The sequence below is a fragment of the Euphorbia lathyris genome, chromosome 6 (assembly GCF_963576675.1).
Source record: "Euphorbia lathyris chromosome 6, ddEupLath1.1, whole genome shotgun sequence".
NCBI lineage: Eukaryota > Viridiplantae > Streptophyta > Magnoliopsida > Malpighiales > Euphorbiaceae > Euphorbia > Euphorbia lathyris.
In genome coordinates, this window is record NC_088915.1 from 36,784,808 (window position 1) to 36,807,249 (window position 22,442).

Consider the following 22,442-nt stretch of genomic DNA (forward strand, 5'->3'; position numbering starts at 1 on the left):
ATCGAAAAATATATGCCATGAAAAATTTATGGTTACATCAAATTTTATTTTGAATTTTATCATTAAGAAAGTTATTAATAACTAATTATTTTTTATGGAAGTTAAAAGATGATGGTTACTTTTAGCTTATGATATTTCTAAAATAAAAATAAACCTATTTGATATAATACAAATAAAAATTATCAGTTTGATTAAAACTAAAATATTATTATCATTCGTGATGTTTATGTAAAAAACCCTAAATCTTAGCTATATCACGTTTCAATGAGTTTAACTATAGTTTCATATGTGAAACATGATTGTAACTATTTTGTAATATTAACGCCAAAAACGTTAAGTTTTATTTGAGTTTCAACATGTTTTACTTGAGTTTCATTTCACATGATTTTAATTATGGTTTCACCTTTTAAGAAACCACATGAAACTCATGTGAAATTAATGGAAACTATTATGAAATATTACCACAACAGGTTTGATCAAGTTTCAACACGTTACATTCACTTTGTAAAACTTAGGTAAAAAACTATTACAACGTCTAGTGTACCGTAATGGAACTATGACATTACAACGTACTAGACGTCGTAATGGTACTGCACCATTACGGCGCACCTAGTGCCGTAATGGTGCAATTCCCAACCAGGGTTGGTAAATAGCCCCTTCCGGAAAAATATTTTCCAACCTTATGAAGGGGGGAATTATTTCGAAAAAAACCCCCTCAAACAAGAGATTAACTCTAAGTTCAGTTTCTAGCTACTTATGCTCCTCCTTTTTTAATTTTTTTTTTTGTGTATACATGCTTTATTGGGTTGAGTCCATTTGTTTACTGATAAAAGTGAGCTTCTCTTATAGTAAAACTCAGATTATTTTAACAGTTTTGATATATACACCCTAAGGGCTGCATAGAAGCATTAAATATATAGAATATTTTCACCAATTTTTCTACCAACAAATATTAATTCTTTCTTGGTACACGTAATAATAAGCCTAAAATATAAATATTACTATTATGTTTGATGTTTTAATGCATATTTGGTGTTTCAATGTATATTAAATAGAGTTAAAAGTAGATAGACATTAAAAATTGGTGAGAATATTCTATATATTTAATGCTTATATGCAGCCAAAAACCCTTATTTTAATTGTCAATACTCTCTTTGCGTAATCCATGTTTTTCATTGAGACTTATGGGTCCCACTTTTAACTGATCTGGATTTGGAGGTCAAAATGATGTTTGACCCTAGTGGGCTTAATGTGCACATTGGCTTTGAGATGGTTTTGAATAGGTTTGATTTTGCTTTCTGAAATCCCAAATGGACTATAGTGGGCCCGATTTTGCATTTTGCACTTCTAGAAAAACAAGCGTGGAATATGGTATCTAATCCAAATGCTTTAGCATGTCGTATACTCAAAGCAAAATATTTTCAGTTTTTTATCGACTAATTTGCAGTCCGACCCGAGCCTAGTTTGGTGAAGCCTATTATATGCAAGGTCCATTTTTGTAAAAGGGAGTAGATGGAGAATTGGAAATGGAATGTCAGTCAATGTGTGGCGTGATCCGTGGATACCGAAGACTAGAGGGTTTAAACTAGTGACGAGAATCCATATGGGGCTCAAAGAACTAAGTGTTGGGGACTTACCGGACGTAGAAGGAATAAGTTGGTTGATGTTAACACTGATAAATATATTCCAACCAACAAATATTTATTTTATCATGACAATTATGATTGTAAACTCATCAATTGAAGATGAGATTATGTGGCATTATGACAAAATGGGTATTTATTTAGTCGGTTCGGAGTATAGACTGACATTTGATCAATGGCACAATAGGGCATAAGAGCTATCGGATGCACTTGTGGGCGGGTATGTGGCAGATGAATATCCATCTAAACGTCAGAAACTCCATCTAGAAAGCTCATATAAATTGCATCTCGACGTGTGAAATCTCTTTGGTAATGGCATTGATGTCGATAATAGATGCGTGAATTGTAATTTCGTTGGAGAACACAATATGCACTTATTTGTTGATTGCAACTTAGTTGTCAGATGCTGAAAGGAGGCGGGAATGGAGTTATTGAATATACATATGGATGACTTTACATGCTAGTATGGCTAATATGGAATCATCGTGATAATTGCTACTGGAACAAGAAGCTCCTTACGCTAGCGCAGGTAGTTTATCGCGGGTTCGGGTTGCTGGATGATAACAGACTACCAATACAACACCTTCTTGCACAAACAATAATAACTTACGCAGAACTGTAGTGTGGCAGTGGCTGGAAGTGGGATAGTTAAAGGTAAACATTAACGTGCCTCCATTAACACTATAAACATGAGGGTTGGATATGGTGGGGTATCCAAAGATGAAAGTGGCTGAGTGTGCTTGCATGTTAGACTCTTATTTTCGAAGGAAACTAGACGACATTATTCCATTGAAGCATTGTGCTTCAAGGAAGCTATAATTTGGATCAAGGCATCGAGCTTGTGCAATGTGTGCATCGAGACAAATGCAAAGGACGTGGTGGATAATTTCTACAGTTAGGCCTGAGAGTCCTCGGATTGGGATTTGTTATGACCACGTCCAGGGACATAGACAGGGGGACCAGGCCCCTCCGGCCGCCGGAACCACCTAACCCCGGGTAGTGTTAGGCCTCTCTAAATCCAAATTTCTAATTCTTTTTGGCCTGTTAGGCCTCTATAAATCCAAATTTCTAATTCTTTTTGGCCTGTTAGGCCTCTATAAATCCAAATTTCTTTTTTTTGCCTATTAGGCCTCTCCAAATCCAAATTTCAAATTTTTTTGCCTTAAATCCAAATTATTAATTTTTTTGGCCTGGTAGGCCATCTAAAATCGATTTTTTTTACCTGATCAGCCTCCCTAAATTCAATTTTTTTTACATGTTACGATTCTTAATGAAATCTAGCTTAATTTTGAGAAATTGCACATTAATAATTAAAAATTGGTTCTTGACCATTCAAATTATAATACGTATATATAGAAAAAAATGAGCAAGTTCGATTTAGCAATTTTTTTTTTTGCGAACACACATGTAAAATCGGCTCCTCCAATCGAATAATTTTGTATTCGCTACTGACCACGTGTCGTAAGATAGCTTTTTAGCATAAAATTAAGGTGCTGTTTGATAAAACTGAAAATTAAGTGCTGAAAAAATAAGTACGGAATTTTAAGTGTTGAATATTACAAGTGCTGAAAATATTGAGTGATATAATTATTATAAAAAATATTAGTTGATAATTTTTAACTTAAAATGTTAAATTAAATATTTTGACTTACCAAAATAAGTGTTTTTTAATTTAATTTATTAATTTAAGTAGTGGAGAAATAATTGTTATCAAACACCACTTAAATTAAATAAGTGTTTAATATTTTAATTTTAAATCATTAAGTGTTTTACAAATATTAAAGCTTTTAAGATTTTTTTTTATAAAGGCTAATTGATTAAACAATTGAAATTCTATATAATCCACGGAACGCGATTAGTTTATATATTAAAAAATGAAACCAAAAGCAAGTCAAAGTCAAAAAATTAAAAAGGAAAGTCCAATAAACATCCGGTGGCGGAGCTATTTTATTCTACGGGGTCAACTAATTCCATTAATCATTAATTTTAGAGATAAAGTGCCAAAATAGGTTTAACGTTTTTGGAAAAGTATCAATTTAGACTTAACGTTTACAAAATAATACGAATTTAAGTTTAACGTTTACAAAATATATCCAATTTAAGTTAAACGTTACAATTAAATTAACCATATTATATTCTTTTCATGTATGTATCTTTTTATTTAGTTCTATTTTCTTATTTATTATAATAAATTAATTAGTATTCTTGCCCATTAAAGCCTTATATTTGTTTTTCATCAACTATTCCATGACTCTTAAATTCCATGGCTCATGTAATATATGCAAACTAAAAGTAATTGAATATCGATATTCAATTACTTTTAGTTTGCATATATTACATGCAGGGGCGGATCCAGGGGAGTAAGGGAGGGTCTCCCGACCCTCCGACCCCCGGAAACCGCCACCAGGGGTGGTTTGCACCCCTGGTAATTAGTGAAACTGCCATGGCCGCTGACTCTCCGGCCATGGCAGACGAGGAAGAAGAGGGACTGCGTCCCTCTTCTTCTTTGCAATTCTATTTTTTTTTTGTTTCACTTAAGTCCAAAACGACGTCGTTTTGGACTTAAATGAAACGACGTCGTTTCATTTAAGTCCAAAACGACGTCGTTTTGGACTTAAGTGAAACAAAAAAAATTAGAAAAGGAGACAGCAGCCGCTGCTCACTCCACTTCGCACGACTCTGCTTCTTTCTTTCTTTCTTTCTTTCCTTTCTTTCTTTTCTCCCCTTTTCTTTTCTTTTCTTTTCTTTCTTTCCTTTCTCTTTTTCTTTGATTGAGCAACAAAATAGAACAAAGATCATTGGAAATTACGGATACAATTACAAAGATTCAAACAAAGATTATCTAAGGTTAGTTTTGCAATTTAAATCCCTTTTTCATAATTAGGGTTTTTTAATTTAAATTATCTAAATTAGTGATTTTGTGTTTAATTAAGTGATGTTGTGTTTAATTAAATGATTTTATGTTTAATTAAGTTATTTTGCGTTGATAATTTTACTGATTATGTATATTAGGGATATAATGCACAAATTTAGGGATATAATGCTTTGATGATTTTGTCATTTTATTGATTTTGTGATTTTGCTTTGATGATTTTGTTGATATATATTAGGGATATAATGCACAAATTTTATAAATCGGTTGATAAGGTTCAAAATGTTGAATCTTCATCAAATGACCCTAATCCTAGTGAAAAGAGACAATGTGTGGAATCCGATGATATAGTCGGTGATCCGGGGGAAAGAAAGCTGATTGTTATGTGTGATAATGCAATTCAAGATGAATTACGGAGGCGTTATTTGTTAAAAGGTCCTTGACAGCCAAATGGTCATGTATTTCCTCGAACCCTTATTTCTGGAATTCACAGAAGTTTTCAAGTTAAGTGGTTTGATTCCTATCCATGGTTAGAGTATAATGTATCTAAAGATGCGGCATTTTGTTTCTATTGTTATCTGTTTGCTAGAGGAAATAGGTCTGGTGATAAAGCTTTTACAGAAATTGGGTTTAGAAATTGGAAAAAGGCTTTAGAAAACTTTAAGGATCATGTAGGAGGTATTAATAGTCCACATCATTATGCTACAGACCGAGTTTTTGGATTTCAAAAGGAAAGGCTAAATGTTGACTACTTGTTATCGAAATCAAAGGACACAAATGAGGTTGCTTATCACACTCGAGTAACAACAGTTGTGAAATGTGTCCGATGGCTTTTAATGGAAGGCTTACCTTTTCGCGGACATGATGAATCAGAAGAGTCATTAGAACGGGGCCACTTTCTTGGACTTTTGACATTTCTTTGCAATGAAAATGAAGAAGCGAATAAGGTTATGAACTTGAATGCTCCGAGAAATAATCAAATGACTTGCCACCAAATTCAGAAACAAGTTATTAAAGCTTGTGCAGATGAAACACGCAAAGTTATTTTAAAAGAGCTTAATGGAAAGTTGTTTTCTTTGTTGGTTGATGAGTCTCGTGATTGTTCTGTGAAAGAGCAAATGTCTTTGGTTGCAAGATTTGTGAATGAAAGTGGAGAAGTTCTTGAACGATTTCTTGGGCTAGTACATGTTGAAGACACTTGTGCACAATCTTTGAAAAAAGAAGTTGATAATTTCTTTGCACTGAACGGATTATCTCTCTCTAGTCTTAGAGGTCAAGGTTATGATGGAGCTTCGAATATGAGAGGCGAGCTTAGTGGGCTAAAAACACTCATTTTAAGTGAAAATAAACACGCACACTATACTCATTGTTTTGCTCACCAGCTACAATTAGTGGTAGTTGCTATTGCAGATGTTAACCGAATGGTGGGTGATTTTTTTAGCTATCTATCTTTCATTGTGAATGCTGTTGGTTCTTCATGTAAAAGAAGAGAAATTCTCAGTCAACTTCAACATGAGAAAGTAGTGCAGTCCTTGGAAAGTGGAGAACTTACTTTCAGGAAAAGGCAAAAATCAAGAAACGAGTTTAGCTCGACCAGGTGATACACGATGGGGTTCTCACTATACTACTGTTTCACGTTTCATTACTATGTGGAGTTCAGTTAAACAAGTGCTTGAGGTTTTAAATGTTGATTCCACTGATCGTAAGATTAGAAACAGTGTGTGTGGTTTGCTTAACAGAATGTATAGTTATGATATTGCCTTCATTGCTCATATGATGAAAGACATACTCGGAATGACAAATATTTTGTCAAAATGTCTACAAATGAAGAACCAAAATATTGCTAATGCTTTACGAATGATCCAAATGACAAAGGACAATTTGAAAGACTACTTGATGAATGGGTGGGATCAGTTATGCAAAGAAGTCAGTGATTTTTGTGTAGCCAACGACATTGAAGTGCCAAATATGGATGATATTATGAATGACCGGGCTAGAAGGATACTTGATGGTGGACCAAGGACTTATTTTCATCATTTTAACAAGGAGATTTCTGTCGAGGTACTATGTTTTTCTTGTTCTTTTTACATATAACGTTATAACTTATAGCTATTATTAAATATTTTGTTGACTTTTCTATTTTTACTCAATGCAAGGTTATTGCTCGACTTATTATTGAATTCGATAGTCGCTTTTCTGAATCGAATACAGAACTACTTGTGTGCATGTCCTGTCTTGATCCTACGAATTCATTTGAGAATTTTGATCTTCAATGAGTGCTTCGGCTTGCTGAGTTATATTCAGCAGATTTTTCCTATTGTGATCTATCTCAGCTCAAAGATGAACTTAAACTGTTCATTTATGAAATGGGATCGAATGAAATATTCTCTGGTATGAACGATGTTGGAGTACTTGCAAAGAAGATGGTTGAGCTAAAGTATCACTCTCTTTTTCCCTTCACATACCGGCTTATTGAGTTGATTTTGATCTTACCAGTTGCAATAGCTTCTGTTGAAAGATCTTTCTCTGCAATGAAACTTATTAAGACGGATTTGCGCAACAAAATGGGTGATGACTTTCTCAAAGATTGTATGATGTGTTATGTTGAAAAAAGGATTTTTGTTGGTATTGAGAATGAAACGATTGTGCGCAATTTTCAAGCTATGAAATTTCGAAGGAATAAATTGCCATCTTCTTAGCATTACTTATCTTCTTCGAGTCAGTTGAAGGTCAAGAAACGTTAATTTTTTTTAACTATAGGTAACGAGAACTATTTATTAGCAATTTATGAAGAATTTGTTATTTCGATTTTTTTTAATGTATTTGTTTTTTTTTCTTGCATACAATTTAGCCCCTCCGACTATTGAATCCTGGCTCCGCCCCTGATTACATGAGCAGTGAAATTTAGTAGTCATTGAATCATTGATGAAAAACAAATATAAGATCTTAATGAGTAAGAATACTAATTAATTGTATTACAATAAATAAGAATATAGAACTAAATAAAAAAATAACATATAAAGATAATAGAAAAAGAATATAATATGATTAATTTAATTATGACATTTAGCTTAAATTGTATATATTTTGTAAACGTTAAGCTTAAATTCGTATTATTTTGTAAACGTTAACCTTATATTGGTGTTATTTTGTACGTGAGGCCTAAACTGATGCTATATTGTAAACGTTAAGCCTTAATCGATATTATGTTGTAAACGTTAAGCCTATATTAGTGCTATTTTGGACGTTGAGCCTAAATTGATACTTCCCCAAAAACCTTAAGCCTATTTTGGTACATTATCCCTTAATTTTACTTTATTAAGCAATTAATGTGAAAAATTAAGTTAATAGATAAGATTTAAAAAAAAACGCAGCATACTCATGAAAAAAAAAGGCATAGGCACCCAGCCCCTTAAACTTTTAACTTTTTTTCATCTGCCCCTTCAACTTAGGGGACAACCTCTCAACCCTCTCAACTCTCAAAAAACATCACATACAGCCCCTTATACCCCTATAATCGGTCAAAATATTGACCCATGTAGCCAATGCCATGTGTCACTTTTTTATTAAATTTTTCTAAGTGATTTCACCTCGACGACCACTACCGCCAACCTCAGCACCTCAATAAGGATGCGACGACAAACAGCGACAACACCTCGCATACAATAAACACTTGAAAAAATTTAATAAAAAAAATGACACGTGACATTGGTGTGGTCAACAGTCAAGCGCGTTTTCTATACAGGTCAATATTTTGACCGAACATAAGGGTGTAAGAGATTGTATGTGATGTTTTTGGAAAGTTGAGGGGGTTGAGAGGTTGTCCCCTAAATTGAGGGGGGCAGGTGAAAAAAAGTTACAAGTTTAGAGGATTGAGTATCTATTAAGCCTAAAAAAAATTCAGTTTTTGAATTTTTTTTTTTGTTTGTTTTGTTTACCATGTAAACAGAAGATTCTGTTGTAGAAATAAAAATTGGTTTCAGTAAAATTATGGGCAGACTTAGCAATATACATTATAGATTTTGTAGCAAAACTTGAATTTGATACCTGTGGTGAGGTAGTCATAATTTGTGTATTTTATTTTATAGATCCTCTCTTCATTTGCATTATTATAATTTAATTTTACAAGCTTTTCGTATTTGATAACTATATATCCAAATAACCCTCCTTTGTTGACATTTTTTTTGTTGGAATTGACTTCCCTATCCTAAGTTACTTAATCATAAAATTTCACCCCAAACTTTTTGAAACAAAATCAAATTTTCCTTTTGTTAATAGAAAATTTAAATAAGATGATTTAATGTTATTTGATTCATTAAATAATTGTCAAATCATATATTTCAAAAATCAATTACATTTAGAATATTTATTTTATTATTAACATATTTATAAATAGCATACTAAAATGTATTTATTTAACTTTCTAGATACACAAAAACACAAACTAAAATGTTTACTGTGTTATTATTAAAACAGTTATAAATAAATTGTTAAAATTGTTTCAATTTAGAAAAACTTATTTAGAAGATCCGATGTGGCAGTCGAGTAATTATCTAATCACTCTCTTCTAATTTTATGTTATGTTAGTCGGGGATAAAATTGAATACCTTAAAAATAAATTTACACATTTATAGTAGAAAATTTGGTTAAGCCGTCATTAGCATTGATCTATCTATATATATTGATGAAATGTTGAATGAAGCAAACATAAAAAAGAGAGAAGATGGAGGTCAAAATAATATCAAAAGAATGCATTAAACCTTGTTCATCAACACCTTCCCATCTTAAAAAATTCAAAATATCTCTATTGGATCAATTCATGCCTCCAGTGCTCTTTTCTATCCCAACAATCATCTCATCTCCCAAAGATCACATCTTCTAAAACATTCCTTATCCAAAACACTATCCAATTTCTACCCTCTTGCAGGAAAGATCAAAGACTGTCTTTCCATTGATTGTAATGACGAAGGTGCACATTACACTGAGGCCAAATCCAACATTCCTCTTTCTCAATATCTCACCCAACCCGATCTCAAACTTCTGGGTAAACTAGTCCCGGTCCCGGACATCCAAGAAAATACTACTACCGGAGCATTTGTGGTAATGATTCAAGAAACAACATTTGCTTGCGGAGGCATAGCCCTCGGCCTTTCTGTTTCCCACATGGTCCTTGATGCAACTGCATTAGCTTCCTTCATCAAAGCGTGGGCCGAGGATAAAGAGATCCCCAGCAGCCCCAATCTTGAGTCCCCGTCTGTGTTTCCACAGCACGATTCCTTCCCGAAAGAGGCAATGTTTTCGGTTTTGTGGAGTCCCTTTTTTAAGAAAGGAAAGGTCGCTGCACGAAGGCTCATGTTCAAGGGGTCGGACATCGATAAACTTAAGGCAAATTCTGCATCGAGTAGTGTGGAAAAGCCTTCACGAGTGGAGGTTGTTTCGGCCCTTATAAGTAAAAGTGTAATGAGCGCTTACAATGCTCCGATTTCAATAATTCATACGATTAATATGAGGCGGAAAGCTACACCGGCTTTCCCAGAATCATCGGTGGGGAACTTCATATGGATTGTGGGTGCAGCATTGAGTGAAAAGGAAAGGCATTTAAGTAGCTTAGTGTACAAGATAAGGAGTGCAATAAGGAAAGTAGACAGTGAATTTGTGAAGAAAATAGGGGCTTTGAAGCTGTTTAGAGAGGTCAAAGTGATTGAAACTGAACTATCTAAAGCCCAGGAATATATGTCATTTACCAGTTGGTGTAATCTTGGTCTGTATGAGAATTCAGATTTTGGATGGGGTAAACCCATTTGGATAGCTCAATGCTCCATAATTGATTCTGAAGACATAACATTTAATAATTATTGCGCAAGTTGTGGAGAAAGATGATCAACTTCTTCAATATGCTTCGATTAATCCAAGCCCCTTAGAGGATGCCATTTTTTAAGATTTATCACTTCTTTCATTATTTTTTCATCCATTCTCTGTTTATGTTTAATTTCTCTATCATTTTTTACCAATTCATGCTTAATAAACATTTTTACGAGGATTTAATTTATAAGATAATGTAACCACTATCACAAAATAATATTGTCATAAAACCTACATTATATTCTTTTCAAAAAAAAAAAAAACCTACATTATATTCTTTTCAAAAAAAAAAAAAAAAACCTGCGCTATATTCTTTTCAAAAAAAAAAAAAAAACCTACGCTATATATGTTAAACTTAATTTTTGTTTACAATAATATTGCTGGTCTGCCATTTATATCACTAAATTATTAGCTCACCACTAGTAGTAATAATAATAATATATATATACATATATACTTTTTTATGGTTATATTTTTTTTTATAAGATGGTTATACTACTTGTTATAAATTACTATATATTGGATATGTAATATAAGTTTTGTTTATTAAAAAAAAACTATTTTTTTTTATCAAGGATAAGTTTAGAATCCACAACTTTTCACCTCTAATTTTAAAGATGTACCAATTGAGCTATACTGGAATTAAAATAAAAAGGAGAAAAGATGAACATCAAATATATTTGACAGTCTATTGATAATGATAATCAAAACCGGAATTAAAATAAAAAGGAAAAAAATATAAACAATATATATTCTACGATACAAAAAAAATTAAATAAAAAAGGAGAAAAGTCTAAAATAAACCTTGTTGCTTAGTTGATTTGTTAAGATAATCCACGTGGTTTAAAAGTTAATAAACAGGTACCTTAGGGTTGCTTCTGTTAGCAAGACAGTCTAAATTTTCATCGATCCATTCATTCATTTTATATTTCATTTTTAAAATCTTACGTCTTATCCAATTTCCAACTGACACCACATCATCCCATCTTTCTCTCATACATATCTCTCTCCCCTATCTATTCTATATACTAAATCAATAGTCAAATTTGAAACTTGTCACTTCTAGAGTGTTTATTTGCTGATGTGTCAAATGAACGCAAACACGGATATCTTGAGTTAAAACTGCAGTTTTTAACTTTTTTTTTTACTTCTTTATAAACCGTTTGCATAACTGCTCATGCTCATCGTCTCTCCACTCCACCCTCACTATGCCAACTTCCCTCTCCACTCAACCTACATTGTCTTTTTCCACCATCGACAATTTTTTTTTTTAATTCAATTCATTTAGTGTTGACAGCATGAGAAACTCTTTCATTTGTAATTTCCTCCAATTTTGTTTTTCAAATTTCTCATCCCCAACAATGAAAGAAAATTGGGTATGTCTCTAATCATTGCTTTTGGATTGGGCTTGTAACACAGGTAATTGAGTTTGTCTTTGTAACACAAGCTTCAACAGTCTTCTGATAGCAGGCTTTGCTCAAGTTTCCCGTTAATGAAGATTTCCATTCTTTTCCCTCCTACTTTCGCTAGGGTACAATATATTTAGTAGAAAATAGAAATTCACTCTAACTCCGATCTACTTTCTCTGGTAAGATTTCTCACTTCACACAGTTTATTCGTCGATGATTTTAGATATGCTACATTTTATCAAAGCTCTAGAATGGTTGAATTGAGATTTGAAATGATACCGCAGCTGCCTTTCAACTATGTGATCTCAAACAGCAAGGTTGCATTGAAAGGAAGAAGGTGAGTAGAGTGCAATTCTTAATAAGGCACTTACAAAAAGTTGATTTCAGGAAGAAGACGTGAGTTTAGTTTTTGCTACTTTGGTTTACTTGCAAATTTAGTCGAATCAATAAAATATTAGTTTTAGATCGGTCAGTTTGTGGGATCCTGGGGAGTGCCGGTGTTTCATTTATTCACAAGGAGTCCTCATCCGTTTAAAATGGATTATTTGTGAATCTTATAGCTAGAAGGTACTTTATTTATTGTGTATATTCATTTTCATTTTTATGTGAATGGATATCGAATGAGAGATTCATTGGTTAATTAAAAATGAACAGGTCCACGATGCAGGGTACATGGTTCTGATGGATACATTGGAAATTTTATGAAGACATGGATAAGAATGATTCAGAAAATACTGGTGGCTGAGATGTGATTACTTGGTTACATTTGACTGTTTGTCTCGGATAGCTGTAGTCTGCTGTTTGCCCGTCTCTCAAACTAATTCTCAATTTTGAGTACTATTATGGTAAACGAGTACCCAATAGACTAATTCATATGGAAAAAATATTATTATAGTACATAGCTTGCTCAATTAGTTTCTACATGGTTAGCTATCTCATTTGTTATTGAAATGGATTTTTATTTGAGTAATCTGTTTGTGGGGTTTTTACATTGTTATTGATCATAATGTTTTTTCCAAAGGTGATTAGGTAGGTTTTATTGTATATAATGGACAGGCTTCCATTGAGATGTCAGCAGCTCATAGGTGTCCTTCTGTCGAAGCTACTTACACTACAAGAAAAACAAATAATAATGAGTAGAAAATAATGATAATAAGAAAATTCTCATTGAAAAATGAATATAATGAGAAGAAATAATATCATTAAGTGTTAATAATCAATAATTTCAGTTTTTAGATATTTTTTTAGAAATATCCTCACTAAATAAGAAAAATCTAATGAGAATGTGGAATATTTTCATTGAAACATATTATCAATAGTTATAGTAAGGATAAATAATATCATAAATATTAAAATAAAATATAAACATATTATATTATATTATATTATTCCCCAAAAATTTAGAATCCAATTTTTTTACTAAAATATTTCGGGAAGGCGCCATGGGTTCCCCCCAAATTTTAGACTAAAATATTTTGTAGAGGCGCCATCCATTCCCCCAAATTTTCGCAAAACCTAAAATTGATCCAATCGACGTTATCTTCACTTTCCCGATTCTAGGTTATCTTCACTTTCTTCTTCTGAATGCCAATCGACGTCTTCATTGGACTTTTCAAACTCGGTCACAGAAATTCATCCAATTGCTTCTCTCTCATTAGGTTTTGGCCTTGTAGTAGATAGCAGTTCAAAGAGCTATCCCAGGCTTATGAGGTGTTGACCGATCCTGAGAAACGTAAGATTTATGATCAATACGGAGAAGATTCACTTCAAGAAGGAATGGGCGGAGGGAGCGGCGACCATAACCCATTTGTTATTTTTGAATCCTTCTTTGGTGGGAGTCCTTTTGGGGGTAAGGAAATAGATTCTTTCATTTTCTGTTTTCACCAGTGATGTTTTGTGGTGCATAAATAACGACAAATTAACTTATAACGCTCTATAGGTGGAAGTAGCAGAGGAAGAAGGCAGAGATGGGGAGAGAATGTGGTTCATCCATGGAGATGACCTTATTGTAAAGCATAATATGTCTCTAACAGAAGCTCTTTGTTGTAGAGCATAATCTGTCATAGGTTGACTTATGATTTGAGGTAATTACCCCTGACAATATTGCTTTTTCAAGTCTTAATTTTCTGAATCTTGTTTTGTTTCTGATGGTGTGTGTGGTCTCAACTTCACATTGAAAAAATTGGCAATTTTATCCTGTAATTGAAATATACTCTTGGACGCAAGTTTTACAACTAGGAGGATCTCTGCATCATTTATGTTAATTGGAGGGGAGTTACTTGTTCACCATGTAGTTATTAGATTCTGTGACACCAATAATTGATTAATTTACAACTTTTCTTTGTGAAGACATATTTTGTTGATATGATATTATTAAAAAAAGAAGAATAGAGAACATGTAACTGCATGCTGTACGTTCTGTCCTGATTATGCAGCGCTGCATCATTGGTCTCTTCCTAAAACTCTTTGGAACTTTGGTCTTATGTTACGCTTATTGTTAGGTAAGGGTCAAAATTAGCTATTAATTATTACATCTGACATCCCTCACACACGAATACCCCATGTGCTTGAAGCATGTTCAATACATGTCTATCTTACAATGTGTTGAATTTCCATTAATAAATGAAGTGTTAGGATTTGAACCCTGGTTGTTATTGTCTTAGGATCTAGTTATGGTAAGGGAATGATTTTCTGGTTATTTTAAGGGCTTGTTTGGAGAGAACATGTCTCTTGAATTAAGTGTTCGTTAGAGAGAGTTCAATATGTTGAAGTTGAGGGCTCATTTAAAGAGAACCTTATAATCTCTTTAGACTACTTTTCTGGAAATAATTGCTTTTCTTTTTTCTTTATTTAATTCAGAATATATAGTAGATAAGGGCCTAGAACTGCTACTTGTAAGTGCTGTGCAGAGCAGTTATTAAGTGACCATACATTGTAACTGTTGTCCAAGATAATTATCAAGTGACCCGATAGTTATTATTACAAATATACACTTAGAGAAAACTAAAGGCTTGTATGATACATTGGACACAAAACATAGGACAACTAGATGGTTTAGTTATGTCTCATGATTCCCCTGTTTTTTTTGTAGTGTTATTCAGATATCTTAGTTGACTTTACTTTGTTGAAACGAAGCTTTGGTTGCTAATTAGGCATAGGGAAAGAATTTCTCTAACATGCTACTAGTTACACTAACTAAATGGTAATAGGCTTTCATGCAGAATAGTTCTTAAAGTTTTAATGTTAAGGCTTGAACTCTAACATGAAGCATTAAGCAATAGATGAAGGAATCTATTGGTAGCCGAAAGGATGTGGCTTTGGAAGAGATGAATATCCCGAGAGCAATAGAAGCCAACGAGCAGGGTAAGAGTGTAAGCGTGCCCTTAAAAATCATCTTAGACTAAGGATTGATTTTACGAGAAGAACTATACCCTAGTCCAGACATGTACTTATAGGCCTTACACTAATGTAATGCTCTGTAACCAAAACTAACGTCTTACACTAGAACTAGACTATTTGGCTTAGACCAAAACCATCACTAATGTAACCTCTTACACCAGAAGAAGAACCAGAGGGTGACTATAGGGCTTAGACCCTAACGTCTAGCTCCGGAACCATCACTATACCCTAGCTAGGCTTACACCAAGGTCTAGTGTAGTTACCTATAAAACCAAAACTAATGGTAAAGAGGAAATATCATAGATTAATAAGAGATGGGGCAATCAGGTACTCCTCTCCTGGGGTAAGTAAATCCATAATATAATATATTTCTCCTAGTTATTGTGCTTGTATTGTTCTTGTATTAGTAAGTCAAACATCAGTTACATTCCCCCCTGAGTTCCTGCTTCCTTTTAAGGCCATTGGAAAGGTCTTTGTAAGGCTCCAGCCTAGAGTTAGCTTTCTTCTTTTTGAAATGCCAGAGTTAACTTGAATTTACTACCAAATACTATGGTAGCTTAAAGCTATATAAAACAAAAAGGTGTGGCAGTCTCATCCTAATCTCTTTCTAGGTTCAAGTTTGTCAGAATTACTAAACCTTTTGAATAATTTGAGAGTTTGTTGTATTCCATTCAAGTTCCAAATTAATATTTTGCTGAAATTTTTGGTGCTTTAGTTTGTAGTTAAGTTACTATTGGCTAATTAACAACACGAGTTTAATACTAGTTAATTAACCTTTGTTATATAATTGTTTTCAGCTTTCTTTCTTTTGAATTCTACTCTTCATTTACATTTACTTATCCCCTGTAATTTATCTTAAGTGGTGGTTTAATAAAAAGGAACTTTTCATATGCTTAAGTTGATGTGATATAGGGTATGTCTATAATCCTATTTGGTTTAGTTTTGTGAACGGACAAAATTTGTGGATCTTGATTGCCTTGAAACCTTAAGGTGCCTTGGAGATCACAATGTCCTAATCCTAGTCATTGTGTCCATTCTAATCCTTATGCTAAACAAAGTTGGTATATAATCTCTAGGCTTTTCCACAGACATTCATAGGAAAACCATATGGAGACCTTTTTTAGTTCAATTCATGCACAAAAATAAGGGGAAAAAAAAGGAAAATAAAAATGGGACATCATGTGTGTCCATAGATGAGAAATCTTCTATTATTTGCATTTAGTATGTTTTTCTTGTTTTGTTAATCACCTAATGTTCTTAAAACATAATTTGATTTAAGTTTAATGATGTTGGATCGCATGGCACAAAAGTTATTATCTATAATTTATAGCTTAGTAATGATGGAAATGCAGAGCTGGATTTCGACACAGATACTGAGGTTGAAACTGGTGTTGTCTGTTTATTTTTCTCCCTTCATTTTTAATAGTATTATTCTGAATGAGTTGGTTTATCATGGGTTTGGTTGCAGGATATTCGTATCAGTGGGGATATAGAAAAAGCAGTAGGAAAGAGTGCTGCTTCGAAGACAGTTAACGAACAGCACATATCTAACCGATTGCACTACTCAGAGTAAGTTACTTACCTTGTTTCTTTAGTTCTTTACCATGCCTACTAGACACAAAACCTCAAAGAAAAATGCTGCTTCAAGCAACAAACGTCCAGACTTATCCAAACGATACGGGGCGCCATTTCCTATCTTCAATCATGATGAAGGAAGGCACTACTGGAGGCTTCGTTATACATTCTTCGTCGGAATGTTATATATGGATGACTTCTTGAATGATCAACTTGGTATAAGTGTTAAGCCCAAAATATACCTAAAATATCATCGATAATTACATCAATATTGCTACGAATTTATGCTGTTTATAACTGTTTAGAAAGCGTTTACTCTCGAATATGTTTCTTTCGTGCAAAGTACATAAATATTTGGTAAAATCCAAATAGGAGTAAAAAGATCTCAAAAACAGAAGAAAAGCCCTACAAAAGGAGTCGAAGACGACAGGAATTCATAACGCTGAGGATACGAACGAAAGCTGAAAAACCGAAAAAGCTTCGTGCCGCGACCGCGGCTCCCCCTATTCACGGTCGCGACACGCGTCCTTCAGCCATTTTTCCCTTCGTCCGAAGTACAATTGATGCTCCCCCATTCTCGGTATGAGCAGGAGATTTTAGAAGCCTAATTACACACTTTCGTTTTCGACGAAACGCGATCGTTCGGGTGGATAAAGACGTCCTTTCGTAGCGGACACGATCCTTCACAACGGACACGACACTTCAATCAAGACTCTTCAACATCTATAAATAAAGAGTTGATGGAGAGTTGAAGATAATAATGATATAGAATGATATATGCGTAGAAGAAAGAGATTAGTGTAGAATTTATGCAGAAATTCCGAATCAAGTGATTCAGAAGTTAGATTTCGATTCTGTTCAAAAGCAATATGATGTACACACATTGTTTACAAAACAATAACAAATTCAGTAGCGTTTAGACATTGTTCCAGTTTAGTTTACATTTTGGTAGTGGACCGACCCAGTCTCTATTACGAAGATTCAGCGAGAAGATTGAGTAGAGGATTCGCCCCTGAGCCTGACAAACTCTAACGAAACCCAAGGAAAGGATTGACAACCCGTTCACTTGCACGCTGTCGAAGAATTCAATGCTCCATGTTCTATGTAAACTTGTATCAATTTATATTTCATCTAATAAAGTCCGTTCTATTCGATAGATCTTTATGCAGCACTTATGGTAACCAATCCACTAAAGTGATTGCTGGTGTTTTCATTAAAACGAATTTAATCCAAAATCTTTACAAGAAAACTTTGTTGAACACTTAGGCAAATTATTATCTCGGTAGAGTTTTAATTTGGTTAAGGGCAATTATCTCGGATAAGGGTTTTGTCGCGTTCAAAGCCAATTAATTAGAGGTTCCGTCATTTATTTCATCTTTATAATTCGTACAAAGTTTAAAGTTGTTTTCTTTGCTTAATGCAAACAAATATACTTGTTTACTTTTCTAAAGTACTAAAACGTTCCTGTTTTGCAAATTCATTTTTAATCAGAAACTTTCTAACGTCTTCACATTCTAATCTAATTCTCATTCTAGCAATTTCAAAACCAAAACCGATTAAACGATTTTCCCATATTATAAACCTTAAAGTAAATTAACCGATTGTAAATAAGTTTTGTTAAAAAAACATTCCCTGTGGGATCGATATCTTTTATTACTACAAGCGTATACCGTGCACTTGCGGAAATCGCTCAACAAGTTTTTGGCGCCGTTGCCGGGGAGTGCCAAAATTTTTGACAAAATTTTAAATTTTTCGTGTTTTATTACGAATCTAGGTTTATTCATACTTATTCAAACTTTTACATTTTATTTATTTTTAATTACTAACATATTTATTTTTCAAATTCTGTTTTTTAGGTAGTTTCGGTTCGTGCGAAATTTCAAGTTCATGCGCAGTTCTCGAAGTTCGGGCACGTCACCAGATCCTATTGACCCAGAAATTGAAAGAACTCTTAAAAAGAACAAGAAAGAAAAGAAAAAGAAAAACCAAACCCCAATAAAAACTAAAATTACCGAGCCAGAAGTTATGGCCACACTTATGGATTACGCTAGGCCAGGAGTGGCCGGTGTAACAAACAGTATAGTTAGACCCCAAATTAATGCACATCATTTTGAAATTAAGCCTGCGTTGCTTAATATGTTGCAAAATAATGTAACGTTTTACGGGTTACCTAACGAAAATCCTAATACCCATTTGACAAAGAAATTTGTGACACTTTTAAAATTACTGATGTAACTGCAGAAGCAATCAAACTTCGCCTTTTTCCTTTTACTTTGAAGGATCGAGCCAAAGAGTGGTTAACTTCTATGCCAGCCGCATCAATTGAGACTTGGGAGCAATTAGCCCAAGCATTTTTATCAAAAAATTTTCCTTTAGCAAAAACCGCAAGAGTCATTAAAGAGTTAACATCTTTTTCTCAAAATGATAATGAAACTCTTTATGAGGCTTGGGAACATTTTAAAGAACTTCAACGTTTATGCCCACACCACCAATTGCCCGTTGGACTTTTAATGCAAACATTTTATAATGGACTAAATCCTATAACTAGAGGTTCATTGGACGCTATGTCTGGAGGGTTATTCATGAAGAAAACATCTGCCCAAGCAAGAGAACTTTTAGAGGAAATGGCAATCAACAGCAGTATGTGGCCCGCAGAACGTGGACACATACCATCAGCGAAACCATCATCCTCAACTACATCATCAGTTAAAGGTATAGTGAATCTTGATCCAGTAGCGATGTTGCAAGCCCAATTTTCTGCCTTGTCGCACAAAATTGATAGGTTTATGGCACTGTGTGATCCTAATGGTCAACCAATCCAAACGGATGTGGATTACGAAGGTATGAGTGAGATTGAACAGGTAAATTTTGTCCAAGGACAAAACCAAACTAATAACCCGTATTCCAATACATATAATCCTGGATGGAGAAATCATCCTAACTTTAACTGGAGAGACAATAATAATGTTAATGCTAATCAAAATCGCACTACTAATTATCAAAATCAATCAAGAGATTCGATTAGCACTTTATCTTCTAAAATCGACAAATTCATTGATGCGATGAGCGGAAAAATAAGTAATCACGACGATGGTTTTATACGGATCGAGAATAAATTCGATCAGCTTATTAAAAACCAATCATCCAGCATCCATAATTTGGAGATTCAAATTGGACAACTCGCTAAATCAATTCCATCCCGCAAAGAGGGAAGTCTTCCAAGCCATACGGAAGAAAATCCGAAAGAGCATGTTAAGGCTATCACTCTTCGTTCAGGGAAAAACTACTTAGGCCCGGAAATGCCCGAAAATTCGACCTTACCTGGAACTGATTTACCGAAGCCCAAAGAAGATATATTAAAAAAAAAAGATGCACCGATTGACTCTAGTACAAAAACTTTTGTACCCAAACCACCTTTTCCACACAAAGTCCGCAACAAGGACTATGACAAACAACTTTTAACATTTTTAGACAAACTTAAGAATTTGCATATTAATTTAACATTTATGGATGCAATTACGCAAATTCCCAATTATGGAAAATTCCTCAAAGATTTAATTTCAAAGAAAATCAGTTGGGAAGGAATTTCATCCATTTCACTAACTGAAGATTGTAGTTCAATTGTGTCAAGTAATTTGCCCACAAAACTCAAGGATCCCGGATGTTTTACCATTCCGTGTAAATTGGGAGATATAGAATTCCCAAGTTGTCTTTGTGATTTAGGAGCAAGCATTAACTTGATGCCATTATCTATTTTTAATAAGTTAGGCTTAGAAGAAGACATCAAACGTACCAATATGGTTTTGCAATTAGCGGATCAAACCACTAAAAGACCATACGGTATAATTGAAGATATTTTAGTTAAAGTTGACAAATTTATTTTTCCTACCGATTTCGTTATTTTAGATTTTGCTTATGACGTAAACTGTCCGCTAATCTTTGGTAGACCGTTCATGAACACGGGACGTGCTCTAGTTGATGTGTCGGAAGGGAAAGTAGTTTTACGAATAGGTGATGATAAGATTGAGTTTGATATGAATCAAGTGATGAAATATCCTATGGAGGATTTCGCTTGTATGAAACTTGATTTAATTGAAGAATGTGTAAATGACATTGTTAAAAAAGAAGAAATAATAGAACCTATAATGAGTGAGGAACTAGAAGATAAGGACCCAGAACGTTTGATTCGAGAAGATGGACCAGTTCCGCCTTCAATTGTAGTTCCACCTAAATTAGAACTTAAAGAATTACCAAGTCATTTGAGGTACGCTTTCTTAGGCGAAGGCGATTCTCTACCTATTATTATCTCTAACAAATTAACACAAGTCCAAGAAGAGAAATTGAAAGAAGTTGTTAGAAATAGGATAGGAAGTATGGGTTGGCAAATTTCAGACTTAAAAGGTATTAATCCGAGCATCGTAATGCACAGAATTCACTTAGAAGAAGATAAGCCACCTAAAGCGGATAGGCAAAGACGCCTAAATCCGAACATGAAAGAAGTAGTAAAAAATGAGATTACTAAACTTCTTGACAATGGAATCATTTATCCTATTTCGGATAGTGAATGGGTTAGTCCAATCCATTGTGTAGCTAAAAAGGGAGGCATAACAGTTGTAAGGAATGAAGAAGGTGAATTAATACCTACGCGAACCACCACTGGTTGGAGAGTTTGTATAGATTATAGAAATCTAAATAAAGCAACTAGGAAAGATCATTTTCTTCTTCCTTTCATTGATCAAATGATCGAAAGGATAGTTGGTCATGCTTTCTATTATTTTCTAGATGGTTACTCCGGATTCTTTCAAATATACATTTACCCGGATGACCAAGATAAAACAACCTTCACATGTCCTTACGGAACATTTGCATATAGAAGAATGCCCTTTGGTCTGTGTAACGCACCTGCAACATTTCAACGTTGTATGACTGCAATTTTTAATGATTTCATTAAAGATATCATGGAAGTTTTTATGGACGATTTTTCAGTTTATGGAGATTCTTTTGATTCGTGCCTAGAAAACTTGGATAAAGTTTTGTCTAGGTGTGAAGAAACAAATTTGGTATTAAATTGGGAAAAATGTCATTTCATGGTTGACGAAGGAATTGTTTTAGGTCACAAAATATCTGAAAAATGATTAGAAGTAGATAGAGCAAAAACCTCAGTAATAGAGAAATTACCCCCTCCAACTACTGTTAAGGGAGTAAGATCATTCTTAGGACATGCTGGTTTTTACAGAAGATTTATTAAGAATTTTTCTGTAATTTCCAAACCACTTACTAATTTACTCATGAAAGATTCAACCTTTGATTTTAATGAAGAATGCGTTAAAGCGTTCGAAACATTGAAAACAGCTTTAGTCAGTGCACCTATTATTGCTAAACCCGATTGGGATCTACCATTTGAAATTATGTGTGATGCAAGTGACTTAGCTGTCGGATGTGCTTTAGGTCAAAGGAAAGATAAGAAACTTCATGTCATTTATTATGCAAGTCACACACTGTCTGGTGCACAATTAAACTACATCACAACAGAAAAAGAAATGTTAGCCGTAGTTTTTGCATGTGATAAGTTTAGGTCATATTTATTAGGTTCAAAAGTTATTATTTATACTGATCATGCAGTATTAAGATATTTATTTGCTAAAAAGGATGCAAAACCACGTCTAATTAGATGGGTTTTAT

The 22,442-nt window shown here is 33.7% G+C and overlaps 1 protein-coding gene and 1 non-coding gene across 3 annotated transcripts; one reads left to right on the top strand and one right to left on the bottom strand.

The window, feature by feature from the left end:
* Nucleotides 1-13,238: 13,238 nt before the first annotated feature.
* On the top strand, nucleotides 13,239-21,896 carry LOC136234049 (uncharacterized). 2 transcript variants are annotated; one of them, XM_066023806.1, is made up of 4 exons: nucleotides 13,239-13,635; nucleotides 13,726-13,870; nucleotides 16,654-16,754; nucleotides 18,617-21,896. In XM_066023806.1, the coding sequence occupies exon 4, from the start codon at nucleotides 19,067-19,069 to the stop codon at nucleotides 21,893-21,895; it is 2,829 nt and encodes a 942-aa protein (XP_065879878.1). In that variant the 5' UTR covers nucleotides 13,239-13,635; nucleotides 13,726-13,870; nucleotides 16,654-16,754; nucleotides 18,617-19,066; the 3' UTR covers nucleotide 21,896. The 2 variants fall into 2 exon arrangements, 1 of the variants encoding a protein (XP_065879878.1); XR_010691027.1 differs by lacking the exon at nucleotides 18,617-21,896 and adding an exon at nucleotides 17,133-18,609 and having other exon boundaries at nucleotides 13,240-13,635.
* LOC136234367 (small nucleolar RNA R71) lies at nucleotides 19,148-19,254 on the bottom strand. The gene has a single exon (XR_010691253.1). It is a non-coding gene; the product is annotated as a small nucleolar RNA R71 (small nucleolar RNA).
* Nucleotides 21,897-22,442: the final 546 nt, after the last annotated feature.

Excerpts from the sequence above, each read along its gene's own strand:
- LOC136234049 (XM_066023806.1), top strand. The coding sequence starts at position 19,067 with ATGCCAGCCGCATCAATTGAGACTTGGGAGCAATTAGCCCAAGCATTT.